Here is a 14,600-nt window from a genome sequence, read left to right on the forward strand (position 1 = left end):
CAAAGTACTGACCACAGTTATAAGAATGTCAGGGTGTTCAAGAGTCACAGCCTTTGTTTTCTTATCTGAATCAGTTGATTCAAATTCAGGCTCCACCTTCTCCCCACCCCCTCCCAATCCATTGCTAGTGGCTGGCAAGTCCTGACTCAGCCTGTTAAGTGTTGTAATTGGGCTTTCTTTAAAGACTTCCTGCCCCACTTCCCTTAGGGAGATTTTTAAGTATTGTTTCACATTATTAGACAATAAAAGAATCACATTTCTGAAATAGTTTGACCTTCAATAACCAATCAGTCTTTCATTAGGAAAACTTTAGAATAATAAGGCTTAAAAAAAAAAAAGACAAAACTTTTTAGAGATCTCTTTGCCAATTCACACAGCAATACATATTTCACTCTTTTGTAATCTCTAAATGTTTTCATAATTCTACAGTGTTATTTCCACAACATTGTTAACAATTACTGAGGAATATATAAAAAATAATTTTTTTTTCAGTTTTTGTAAGTGACAAAGTAGGATACAGTAGTAAATATAGCATATATGTCAATACCTGTCAAGCTTTAATGTGAATCACCCAGGGATCTTGACAAAATGAGAAATCTGATTCAACAGACTTAAGAGTTGGGCCTAGAATTCTGGATTTCTTAAAAACCCGTCCTTCAGGATGTCCAAGTTGCTGGTTCACAGACCATACCTTGAATAGGATCCTAGTATGCATTTGTTTTGGAGAAGGAAATGGCAACCCACTCCAGTGTTCTTGCCTGGAGAATCCCAGGGATGGGGGAGCCTGGTGGGCTACTGTCTATGGGGTCGCACAGAGTCGGACACAACTGAATCGACTTAGCAGCAGCAGCAGCATGCATTTGTTTGGAGAAGGCACTGGCAACTCACTCCAGTACTCTTGCCTGGAAAATCCCATGGACGGAAGAGTCTGGTAGGCTGCAGTCCATGGGGTTGCTAAGAGTCACACATGACTGAGCGACTTCATTTTCCCTTTTCCCTTTCGTGCATTGGAGAAGGAAATGGCAACCCACTCCAGTGTTCTTGCCTGGAGAATCCCAGGGACGGGGGAGCCTAGTGGGCTGCCGTCTGTGGGGTTGCACATTGTTGGACATGACTGAAGCGACTTAGCAGCAGCAGCAGCATGCATTTGTTAATATGAAGACAATACTCAGATTTTATATAGTTTATGCTCAGAAAAATTGTATATTTATATGCACATATATACATACATTAAAAAACCAAATACATAAAACCAGACTGGAAACATACCAAATATTAAAAGAGATCTGGGGTCGTGGGTGAGTTTTTGTTTAATTTCATGTTTCTTTTTCCTCACAAACTAACATTTCCTTAAATTTTTTTGCAATGAAAGTAACTTTTTCTGTTGACGGAGAGCTTTTTCTCTTTATCCTTTCTCTTTTTTTTTTTTTTTTTTTTTTAAGCAAAAAGGCACATCAAGTGCTAGTGATGACCAACAAGAATAAGATCAGCAAGTGGAATGTAATGACTCTCAAAGTTGACGGAGACTGTGGACAAAGGTTAAAACAGGCTGACACTTGCTTGATCCATGGCAGTTACGTGGCTGTCATATGTCTTTGGCCACTTGAGTGGTCAGCTGGCTTCTGAAGTCGTTGCTGTGATTCATCCACATAAGACAGCTGTAGATGACCCATTTTTGGTGAGGTGGAAGTAAGACCAAAGATCCAAGACCCAGTCATTCTCAGAGACTTGGCTTTAAGTCAAGTTGGCATTGAGGATGCCCAAGCTTCTGTCTGGCTTCACTCCCAGGACACTGTTAACTGGGAGATTCCTCAGCTTCTGTCCACGACAGGGTTCTGCTCAGGGATCAGGAACACCTGTGAAGCAAACCCAACAGGACTTCAACTTATGACTTTCTACATCAGAGAGACAGCTTTTAAAAGAAAATCTATAAGCATATTGTAGGCAGTTGGCAGGGAGGTTGATAAGTGCCTTAAAAATAATTTTGACTTAAAGGAAAGGAAATTAACCTAAACATGTGGATTAAAAGAATTTGGCTGACTAGAATAAATACATTTTTGAAAGAAAGGAGATGAAATGAAAATTCTCTTATTCTGCTTTTCCGAGATGACAAGGGTGCCAGATTTCAAATCCCAGAGGGCAGATAGACTAACCTGACAGGTTCTAAAGAAAGTATTGCAAGCTCGTAGCTGCCACAGAATCAAGCAGTCTGTGAATCCTCTTCAAATGCTGTGAAGCGCAGCGCAACTTAGGCCTCTTAGACTTAGGATCAATCTTATGACAAGCTGGGGAGAAGGGGGGCTATTACTAAGGAATTTAAGGAATGTATTTACTGATCTATTAAACGTTGGGAAAAGCTAGAAATAAACCTCTTCTTCCAAGAATGCAGAAAAAAGTCCATAAAAACCACTCATTTAGGATCTATGTGTTTTTTTGTGTTGTGTGCCTTCTGACGCTTTTTATTAAACAAAAGCCTAAAGTGAACTAAACAATAAGAAAAACAATAATAATCGTTAACCTTGAGCATTTACTATATGCCAAGCACTGTTCAAAATATTTTTCATCTAACTTAATCCTAGGAAAAAATCCTGTAAGGTTGATACTATTTATTATTCTTATTTAACAATTAAGGACCCAGAGGCACAGAGAGGAAAAGCACTTGCCCCAATGCTCACGGTTAGTTAGAGGTGGAGTGATTTCGAACCCAAGTAGTTCAGCTCCTGAGTTTGCTCCATAGAGAAGGCAAGGGAAAGATACTACTGTTTTGGGTCAACTTTAAAGAGGCTTTTCGAGAATTCCCTGGAGATCCAATGGTTAGGACTCAGCATTTTCACTGCTGAGGGCACAGGTTTGATCCCAGATTGGAGAACTAAGATCCTGCATGTCATGCAGACAAAAAAACAAAAAAGCAACTTTTCTTGTCTAGATTCAAAGCTCAACCATGTGGGGCACAAGTTGACTCTCAACAACTTGTTAAGTCAGATCTGAAATTTGCCTGCTAAGTTAAACCTCACATTGGAGCCAGGCAGGGTTGTTAGGTAAAAAGATAATTCATTTCATGGAGTCTGTATTACTTTTTTGACCTACCAAGCAATTTTGAGCACAGATGAGCTCTCAAGATACTTAATTCCACTCAAGTGAGGGTCACACTGGCCTGAGAACTGCTAGTAGTGAGTCTCCGGGCTACAGGCCTGGCCAGACTCAGGAACACCAAGGTGATCTTAGTATTTCTCATAAACATGAGTCAGAAAACCCAGGCTGCCCTCACTCATCTCTGACTCCCTAGAACTAAGTCCTAAAGGCCATCCCCAAACTTTTACAAGAGAGATGACCAGATCATATTATCTACTTAATAAGCATATGCAGTAACTAGCTGTGTGACCACCTGACCTCCAGGTCTAGGTTGGCTCATCTGTGAAACAGGGACGTATCTTACCTGTCTTGTCTGGCAAAAGGTGGATCAGACCACATCTGAGGGTCTGTCAAGCTCTAAATTGAAAATAAGGGGCAAAAGAGGAGGCTGGGAGGGGGCCATGTTCAATAGTTTACTCCTCAAGAGTCAGAGTCCCCATTTGTTTCATTAATTCCTGCAGTAACCAGATACTCCTTCAGTTCATCAGATCATCTCTAGAGGGGGTGCTTTGCTCCTCACACACCTTCAAACCAGGCCCCACTACTAGAGTTAATAAAGATGGTGTTTAACAAAAAATTTAAAAAATAATAATAATAAAAATGACTTGTTTCAATAGCATCAAAAGAAATTTTTTTCCCCAACAGCATCAAGAGAGATGTATTTTTGATTCGGTCTCGACTACAAATCTTAATAAGAAACTCTGAGTAAGATATGGTCATTTTTATGGCAAATTATACATTTCTATCTACCTTTATCTGCAGTATTCCAAACATTAAAATAACTAAATTTTTCATATTAATGGCATTTTTACTGAACTAAATTAGATACTTTGGGGTTAAAAGTGAAGTGAAGTGAAATCGCTCAATCGTGTCCGACTCTTTGTGACCCCATGGGCTGTAGCCTACCAGGCTTCTCTGTCCATGGGCTGTAGCCTACCAGGCTTCTCTGTCCATGGGATTTTCCAGGCAATAGTACTGGAGTGGATTGCCATTTCCTTTCCTTCTCCAGCGGATCTTCCCGACCCAGGAATCAAACCCCGGTCTCCCACATTGTAGACAGACGCTTTACGGTCTGAGCCACCAGGGAAGTTTGGGATTAAGTCTTTTTAAATGGCATTTCACTTTCAAAGTTCTGCCTTCCGTTTTCCCCCCTTCTTTTCCTAGCGCCTCTTTTCTTCTCAACACTTGTGTTAGTCGCTCAGTCGTGTTTGACTCTTTGCGACCCTATGGATTGCAGCCCGCCAGGCTCCTCTGTCCTGGGATTCTCCAGGCAAGAATACTAGAGTGGGTTGCCATTTCCTTCTCCAAGAGATCGTCCCGACCCAGGATCGACCTCTGGTCTCCTGCATAGAGGAAGCCCTAACACTTAAATGTGAAAGAAAGAAAACAAGTAGAAAGATGTGCACATCAGCAGAGTAACAAAAAGAGATTTTGTTTACTAACTGCTTTTCCATTTTATTTTCCCATTTCTTTTTACTTTCTATTTCAGTTTTAAAACAAACCTCTCTCCCCAGATATTCCCACCTCCACCCCTTGGCAGAGAGCCAACCTCAAACTTCCCTTCTGTTTTCAGGTCTCACAGAGAAAGGGGGCGGAGGCAGAAAAGTGACCAATGGAAAGGAATTGCAAAATAAGAATTAACAATAGATTTTCTTATTTTAAAATTCCCGCGTTCTACAAATTTGAAAATATATCTCTTTCCCTCTTCTAAGGTCCGCAGACCGCACAGTAAGGAGGTATTTGTTGCTTACAGTTCAGTCTTCACTGGGTGCCCTGTGCCTTCCTGGAGAGCACCGCCAGACTCTTAAAAGGTTCTTGCTGTTTTGTTAATCACAGGATGGAGTTTCCGGAAGCGCATTTTCTTGATAAGCGCTGCTTCACCGTCCCCGAACATTCCTCGGGCTCCTCTAGCCCACTGAATCTTGTCCGGGCATCAGGTTCGTGAAACGATCCTCTCTGCGTGGACACGGGTGCTTCTCTTTGTGCCGAGAGCGCGGGGTTCTCCAGGGATCCTGACGCCCCGCAACGCGTCTCACTCCCTGTTGGTGCGGAAAGTAACCGCGGTCATGGAGCGCTCCTCTGTCAGCGTGGTCATGCTACCCTTCGCCCATGCGACCTCCAGGACTTCTTGTGTCACCTCATAATCCAAGACCCGCACGAGCAGGGGTTTGGGAACTCGAGAGGGAGCGTCTACACGGCTGCCAGAAATTCGAATTTTCCGTGGAAAGAGAGGAGAAGAGCAGTTGGGTTCCCGGTCTTGTCCTTGCGCTTTGAAAAGGTCCTCCTCATCGGCCACCTCTTCCGGCGCGGCGTCCCCCTTAGTCCCCAACCACCTCTCCGGGTGCAAAAGAAAGAGCACTTTATCTCGGACCCAGGAATCACAGTCCGCATTCTCCCCCACCTCGCGGTCCTCGTGGGCACCGCCCTGCCTGCGGCTCGATTCCGCCGCCGAGAGATTCCGGGCACCTGGGGCCGAGGGAGCCCAGCGCCCCGCCTCGAGCGCAAACTGCTGGCAGCGTTGCTCGCTGCGGGGCGAGTCTGCGAGATCTGGAGCCCCGCGGGGACCCGGGGCCCCCATTCCAGTATGAGGGCCATTCATCCGGTGGTTCTTCCACGGAATTTTGCAGCGAACGCCAGGCCGAGCTCCAGAAAGCGCGGGACAGATGGCCGTGGGCGTGGTCTCGCGCGCCCCGCCTCCCGGGACTCGGACTGGCCACGCCCGCTACGGTATTGCGCACGCTCTCCGTCACTCCGGACCTTTAAAGGCGAAAAGTCTCCCCTCCCAAACACCCCCAGCCCAATCCCGCCCCTTCCACACCCGACACAGCCTCCCCTCCCCCACCTCGGATCGCTCTTCGTCTTCTTAGCCCTGCAGCTGTGGTCTCATTTCCGAGTCTCTCCCCTCTTTCTTCTCTGCTCTATACTAATTTCCAGCCCATCTCCGTTTGTCTCCAGATACGGTAGACACTTGGACTGCACACACACCCCTACTTCCTCCTCGAAATGCCAAGCACAAAGTATGCCTTCTTTCCAAGGACTCTCCTTGGAGTGAAGGAACAAGGAAGTAAAAACAAAAAGCCACTAATTTAATCAAGGTCTTCTGATAAAAGTTTCCTTGACTCCGAACCCACCCCACCAGGTTGCCAAGCTTATCGAACGTAGCTAGAAATGTGGAACCCTTTGAGAAATGGCTTTTGGCCATATTCACAGTGCTCACACTGGTCTTTCGTTTTGGTTATGATCTGGCTTGTTCCAGGAAGGAGCATTAGTGCCTTTGATCAAATGGAAATAAATAAAACCAAACCGCTAAAAGAATTTCAGGATTTAAAATTTTGTGTTCATTTTTAAAGTTTCACATTTCACTACTCCCCTACCTCCTCCTCCCCGCCCCCGGCCCTGCAACACACACATTCTTCTCTTTAACCCCCCAAATTAAAATACATGTATATGAATCTCTGGGTAGACTTTCAGAATCTAATTATTAACAGGCTCTCTGAATTGGAATGCTGGAGAAGACAGTCGCTTGGACAACAAGGAGATCAAACCAGACAATCCTAAAGGAAATCGAGCCTGAACATTCATTAGAAGGACTGATGTTGAAGTGCCAATACTTGCCACCTGACGTGAAGAGTGGACTCACAGGAAAAGACCCTGATGCTAGGAAAGATTGAAGGCAGGAGGAGGGGGCGGCAGAGAATGAGATGGTTAGATAGCATCACTGATTCAATGGACATGAATCTGAGCAAACTCTGAGAGACAGTGAAGGACAGGGGAACCTGGCTTGGTGAAGTCCATGGGGTCGCAAAGAGTCTGACATGACAGCCACTGAACAACCACAACAAGATCCTCTGACAGCTTAACTTTGCTAAAGGCTAATGGTGGAGAGCTAGCTAACAGAAAAAAAAAAACTTAGTTTCTGATTTCCAGTTCTAACTTTGTTTCCAAGTCCTTGCTTTATTAGAAAGTGCTAACTGTTTTCCTGTCTGCTTTAGGTAAATGACTGCAATGGTGGAAATTCCTACCTGTATTTGAAGGACCAAGTAGTATGGTGAAAGAGATATTTTGGAAAGAGAGGACCTTCTGAGATCTGCCAAGTCATTAAAAAAAAAAAAAAAATGTACAAGGAGTAAGAAAACCTGAATCATACCTGGCTGATTTGATGCCTGACCTGGGGCCAGTTACTGCTAAATTACAGTTAACTGAAGTTTTTGAGTGTTTTAGACACTCTATATATTTAAACTCATTTATTCTTCACAACGAACTAAGGAAGTCGCACTATTCCCATAGTTTCCTTGAGAACTTTGAAGCACAAAGAGGTTAAAAATCAAGCACCAATAAACAGTAGAGTCAGGATTCTCACAAGTTTAAAGGCTTGATCCCATTTTATTAATAAATTATTTTCCTGTTTTAAACCTGTGACTTCATGTTCTTTTCATTCCGTTCATTTGCTTAACCAGTAATCACTGAGCTTATACTAAATGTCAGCCACTGTTTTAGGTGATGGGGACATGGAGGAAACAACTGCTTGCCCTCTTGGAGTTTTATTCTTTACATGAGTTACATACATTGAATCCTCTGTCCAAAAATAGGAGATATTTATTAAGTTAACTTTAATGTACGTGAAAATCAACTGCAGGTTAATGCCTTCCCTACTCTCAAGGATTCTATTTGGGGAAGGACTTAGAATGTGGATTCTTACCAAGACCCTCAGCAAGCCTCATGCTAGTGGTTCATGAACAACAGTATGAGCTACTGCTGCTACTGCTAAGTCGATTCAGTCGTGTCCGACTCTGTGCGACCCCATAGACGGCGGCCCACCAGGCTCCCCCGTCCCTGGGATTCTCCAGGCAAGAACACTGGAGTGGGTTGCCATTTCCTTCTCAATGCATGAAAGGGAAAAGTGAAAGTGAAGTTGCTCAGTCGTGTCTGACTCTTCGTGACCCTATGATCTTCAGCCTACCAGGCTCCTCCGTCCATGGGATTTTCCAGGCAAGAGTACTGGAGTGGGGTGCCATTGCCTTCTCCAACATTATGAGAAACCTTACCAAAGATAATACTCTAGACCAGAGAGAAACTCTAGGACTTTTTTTTAATTTTCTGCTTTCAAGTGGCAATAAGAACACTGTGTTTTCCTTCCTTGCAGGAATATTGGGAGAATTCGAAGAAGGTATCTGTATTCTGAGGGAAGTATAATGTAAAACACAAGATTTATAGATGTTAAGTTTTCTTGCGGATGGGGATTGGATGAGGGATTACAGTGGGGATGGGGAACAGGGAAAATCTATTTGCTGAGGAGTGAAGCTGACTCACCCATCACATAATACCTGAATTTCTAGATGTCAAGAAGTTGTGTATTAATGCATAAAAGAATATTAAGAGGAAATGTCAAATAAATTAAACCTCAGTGAGAGAATGTCTAAAAAGAATATAAAACAAAGAAATAGGCTGCTTGCCTTCAGGAGAGTGGTGTCTGCTGGGCTTTAGTATCTTAAAGTACATAAAAGCCTGATAAGGGGTGCTGACAAACTAAACCCATTTACTTCCCTTATGAATGTCCACCAGATGCAAAGAGCCAACTCATTCGAAAAGCCCCTGGTACTGGGAAAGATTGAGGGCCAGGAGAGAAGAGGGCGACATAGGATGAGATGGTCAGATGGCATCATTGACACTATGAACATGAGTTTGAGCAAACTCGTGGAGATAGTGAAAGACTGGGAAGCCTGACATGCCACAGTCCAAGGGGTCATAAAGAGTCAGACATGACTTAGCGACCAAACAACAACGAACTCTAAGGAAAATAGACTTTGTCCTAAAGATACTAGGAGCTGACAGATTCGTTGGGAAAGTGAGAATACTAGACTTTAAAATGGGTAGAGATCAAAATTGTTGCTGGGGGAATAGGGAGTTGATACAATAGGAAAAGATTTCTTTGCTGGATTGTATGAACTTTCCCCTATGGCACTTCCTGAGGAGTCAACTTCTAACCCTAACCCTAACCCTAATTTTGCCCCTATGGTACTTACTGAGGAGTCAACTTCCCGCTCAGAAATATCCACCTGACTGAGTTTATGCAACCTGCCTATCCAATGACAATATGGGACCATAAAAGAAAAGATGCAAAGAAGCCCTTGGCTTCTGTAATGGAAAAGCAAACAACTGGATTTACCACGCAACAAAACTGTACCATAGAGATAGGTCAGCATTCCAGAAAAGAAGACAGGGTGTTGTTAAGACGTTTATAAAAATTTTGCTAATTATAACTATAATTATCTATTATAAGTATATATTTTTATGTAATTATAACTACATAACATAAATTATAACTATAATTTATAACTAACTGCTATAAACAGAATTTGGATATGGGAATGACAGATAGGGAGGGTATTCTGAATAAAACATGAGCAATGGTGCGATGGTGAATATGGAGGCAAATGTAGAGAATAGTTTTGTCTTTGACATTTCTCTTCTCTCAAGTCTAAAATACTTTCCATGATTTCATCCATTCCCATGGCTTCAGTTGCAACCTGTACTCTGATGATTTGCTCATTTAAATCTCTATTATAGACCATGATGCTTATTTCCAGACTTGAAGTAGTACATTGTATTATTGTCTCAAATTATTTACTTCCTCATCTTGAAAGAGAGTCATACCAGCCAGCTTCTGTAGCATGTGACTTGCAATACTCCTTATGGGAATAGACTCCTCCACCCCACCAGTGTTGATGTTACTTTGGCCATGTGACTTGCTTCAGCTTAAACAGTTGTGTCATTGGAGGCATCTGAGCAGAAAGGAAGAGTCACTGTAAGATTGACCCATGGCATTTCCCCATCATAGCTGCCATCTTGGCTGTGATCTGGGAATGAACAAAGTACACGGCACAGATCTAGGTAGTCTCAAACAGAACTGCAGCAGCTGATACATATTCTAAGCAAGAAACAAACTTTTGTTATAGCAAACCAATAAAATTTGGGAGTTGTTTCTTATCACAGCTTAACCTAGTGAAAAATTATTCTGTTCTATTTTTTATTTGACACTTCTTTTCATTGTCACTTGACAACTAAAATATTGCTTGCCATGTCAGTAAACAAAGGATATTGCAAACCATCATATTAGAGCCACCTGGATAGTAAGCCCTAAGGGAATTCAGGATAGATACAGAGGAGCTGCCCATTTCCAAGCTCATCTAGCAGTCAGCAGCTACAGCCGCATCAGACTGTGCACCTGAGAAAATTCAGGATGAGAAAATACAGGATACTGGCCCTAGATAGCTGAGGAGCATATCAAAGGAATGACTGAAGTGAGCCCAGACTCTTACATCTTCCCAAACATAGAAAAGCACTAAATTCCTTAATTTGAGACATTCAGTTTTCTTTTATTAACAGTAATTTTTGATGTTTCAACTACCTGATTATGTTGCAAAAAACTCCTATATGTCCTGGCTTCCCCCTTCCTCTTTAGGGCAGTCTTTCAATGTATTTGAGATGTTATCTCCCAGACTTGAAGTTCTAAGAACGTCCACTGAATAAAACATGACTCTCATCTTTTAGGTTCTGTGTTTTTTTTTTTTTTTTTTTTTTTTTCAGCCAACTCACTCTAAACCCCAAATGTCTAAACTTGAGCTCATCATTTATTCTTTTAAATCAGTCCCCTCTTTCAAGTGTTCCTTATCTCAAGGGTTAGCATAACTGACAATTCTAATCTTTCCTTTCCCTAAGAGGCTACACCCACTGTACATGTCTAATATTTAACCAAGTCTTGTTATGTGTGTGTGTGTGTCTGTCCCTCCATCTCCAATCCTCACAGCCTCAAAAATAAAGTCAGACTCTTAGACATGACATAAAATATTTTCATAATCCTACTCCAGCCTGTCACTGTTTACGGTTGTATGAATAAATAAAAGAAGAAACAAGCCACCTATATGAACACAGAGTGAGATTTGAGACCAGGGTGAGGTTATCGTGTATAAATAAAACCCAGTCTGATTATGAATGGACCTTGAAAACCACGAGCCTTTTAGAAGAGATTCTAACCATATTTCCTTTGACAACTAATATTCTCATGACTCGGACAACTCAGACTATGCAAAGAAAACCTACACTGGACTGTCAGGAGACTTCGATGGGCCATGTTATCTTGAGCAAGTCTCCCAATGTCACCAAGCCCATGTTCTCATCTGCAAGATGTTAATTACACCTGTCCTGTGTGCTTCTCAGTGTTGTGGTGGAGAACAGATGAGACCATTCTTCTAGGAGCACTTGGAAAACTATGACACTTGCAAAATATTTTAAATTTATTTTTAAAAAGTAATTATTGACTTTTTGAGAACTGGGAACCCAAGGCATGCTTTTGTTTTCATTTGTTTGTTTATTTGTCTGTTTTGCTATTTTTGATCACTCTGTGTGACTTACAGGATCTCATTTCCCTGACCAGGGGTTGAACCCAGCCCCTTGGCAATGAAAGTGTTGAATACTAATCACTGAGCCACCAGGGAACTCTTCAAACTGTTTTTTAATGAAGTCCTAAAGGAAAGATGCAAAAGTCTAGAGCCAGAGAATAAGTACCAGACTTATAATTTTAGAATAAAGGAGCTAATGTTACTAGCTGTAAACTGAAGGGAAAAAGAGGAAGAGGGGGAACATGGCAATTTTGGGGATATCAAGCAGCTTTGCCCAGAGGTCTGAAATAAAATAGAAACTGAAGGCAATTAAAAAAAAAAAAGCAATCTTTGTTTTTTTTTTTTTGTATTACCAAAAATTGTGTTCCTAGGAGAAAAGAGACTTAGTTTACCTAACATGTGGCCCTGAGACTAATTTGCTATATATGCATGATGTGTTTTGAATGAAACATTTAAACACATTGTCTTTTCACTCCGTAGAGAGGAGAAAGAAAGTGAAAGTCTCTAGGTTGTGTCCAGCTTTTTGCGACCCTGTAGACTATACAGTCCATGGAATTCTCTAGGCCAGGATACTGGAAGTGGGTAGCTGTTCCCTTCTCCCGGGATCTTCTCAACCCAGGGATCGAACCCAGATCTCTTACATTGCAGGCGGATTCTTTACCAGCTGAGTTGTCAGGGAAGCCCAATAGAGAGGTGGTGACCCTTAAAAGACGTCTGCTTGGCACTTTGAAAAGACAAAGAATGCTAGGTGTACCAGTTAGCTGCAGGAGATGATGCATGTAGCACTCTCAGTAGTAGCTGTTTAAAGGGGATTTTTAAACTATAATTCATTGTCAGCTGTCTACATTATCCAAAGTTTTAAAGTATATTTATCATCGTCTTCTCCTGTCAAAGATTAGGATTTAAGACCAGGCTCTATTATTGAGTGTGAATAAGCAACTTATTAAACAGGAAATTGTGTTATTAGTAATTGAATTGGCATTTTATGATGATATTAAAGAACCAGTGTTCTATATCCTACATTCATCTTGAGCGTAAACAAAATTTGACCTGTTCAACAGTGCATGCATGCTCAGTTGCTAAGCTGTGTCTGACTCTTTGCGATCCCAGGGACTGTAGCCCACCAGGCTCCTCCATCCATGGGATTCTACAGGCAAGAATATTGGAGTAGGTTGCCATTTCCTCCTCCAGGGGATTTTCCCAGCCCCAAGGATCTCTTGTGTCTCTGGCACTGGTAGGTGGATTCTTTACTACCAAGCCACCTATGGCAGCCTGTAGTATTATTCCAGAGATAATTCAATTTTGACTCAATATAAGTGAATCAATATTTATGAAATATTTAAAATAAAATAATTACTTAGATTAGTAAAATAAAGGTGATGATTTAATGTATCCAATCATGATTCATTTATAGTCGAACATTTTTAATGGGGCAATTGTTATTTTATTAACCAATGTGCAAGTAATCAGGTAAGGGATATAACAGTTGTAAAAATCCTCAGTCATATTTTACACCTGGAGAGATTTCATTCCCCAAATATCTATCTGTTATAATGCGCTACGTTATATCAAGAATGGATAGAAAACACTGAGTCTCTCGTTAACCAAGTCTGAAACGAGTTGACCTGGAATGTCCAGGAACTCAAAGAAACTGTTAGTAATAATCCCTCATTATCTCTTATTCATACTTCATAATTCACCCCTCCAGGGCAAGGCTTGGGTAGAATGGTATAGTAAGTTGAGTTGATCAACTCAACTCAATTTTTCACTCAATATGGGTGAATTAATGAGTTTCTTTTCTCTACTACCCCTTCTTTCTCACCTCTTTTATTAAGGCCAATCATGTCATTTTCAATGCCATAAATTCATTAAGAAAAGCATAGGATTTAGCCCTCCTTCAGTTTAAAACTTCTGATATGTACCCTTTCCTGCTTTCTTCTGACTACGCTTTGTGTCTCTTTTACCTCTCCTCTGCCCTTTCTCCTCCTATTGTTTTTTTTTTTTGTCTTTTAAGCAGTTCCTTCCTTCCTTTCTATTGTGATACAGTGCAGAATTTGGGAGAGACTGATGGAGCTAAACTCCCTGTATATAATTCCTATCCCTGCCATCTACTAGCTGCATAAATTAGTCTTGAGGATATCATTTTTTCTGGCCCAAGGTATTCTTTCTTTTTCTCCTTCCCTTTTTCCTGTTCTTCAGCCTTTTTCTCTAAGAGCTCTAGTCTCCCTGAAAGATATTTACAAAGATCTGACAATCAGGGATTATCATTGAGTATGGTCACTTGTTGCCCTTTCAGTCAACACAATTAAAAGATTGTATCTTTAATCTCAGTTTTATGGGGGTTTCCCTGGTGACTCAGATGGTAAAGAATCTGCCTACAATACAGGAAACCCGGGGTTCAATCCCTGCTTTGGGAAGATCTCCTGGAGAAGGGAATGACAACTCACTCCAGTATTCTTGTCTGGAGAATTCCAGGGACAGAGGAACCTGGTAAGCTGCAGTGCATGAGGTTGAAAAGAGTCAGACATGACTGTGCAACTAACACACACACGTACCCAGTTTCACACATTGTTCAAAAGTCAAAACAATATGAATGGGATATATTCCGGAAGTCTTACTCCCATCCTTAACTCCACTACTTGTGTTCAGTCACGTAGCACTGTTTGACTCTGCAATGCCTTCCTCCACCGTTTACAAGTCATTTAAAAATTAGTTTCTGATTTAATTTTCCTGTATTTTTGTTAGCAAAAGTAAGAAAAATTAGCAGAGATCACACTGATTTTCTCATTCTTTCTTATAGACTTTTGTACACGTAGTTTTCTTTTTCCATTTAAAAACATATCATGGAAAGTACCTCAGGTTATATCACAGAGCACTTCCTCATGATTACAAACACTTCATTGTGTAGATGTCTCATAATTCATTCAAATTGACTTTGAAGGATGGAAATTTAGGTTGTCTCTAAAAGCTTGATATTACAAAGAATAATATGGGAGTGAATAACCCAGTGCAAACACTGGCTTTAGATTTCTGGAGGAATCCTCAGTCTAATTTTCTGGAAGTTGAATC

At 41.4% G+C, this 14,600-nt stretch overlaps 1 protein-coding gene across 1 annotated transcript; it reads right to left on the bottom strand.

Annotated features, from left to right (window-relative positions):
• Positions 1 to 1,414: 1,414 nt before the first annotated feature.
• Positions 1,415 to 5,826, bottom strand: C23H6orf141 (chromosome 23 C6orf141 homolog). Its single transcript, XM_005905109.3, has 2 exons — positions 4,884 to 5,826; positions 1,415 to 1,856 (listed from the first exon to the last, which is right to left on the bottom strand). Exon 1 carries the CDS (start codon positions 5,729 to 5,731, stop codon positions 5,165 to 5,167), a length of 567 nt encoding a protein of 188 aa, XP_005905171.1. The 5' UTR covers positions 5,732 to 5,826; the 3' UTR covers positions 1,415 to 1,856; positions 4,884 to 5,164.
• Between the last annotated feature and the right edge of the window lie 8,774 nt (positions 5,827 to 14,600).

Source organism: Bos mutus, chromosome 23 (genome assembly GCF_027580195.1).
Source record: "Bos mutus isolate GX-2022 chromosome 23, NWIPB_WYAK_1.1, whole genome shotgun sequence".
Taxonomy (NCBI): Eukaryota; Metazoa; Chordata; class Mammalia; order Artiodactyla; family Bovidae; genus Bos; species Bos mutus.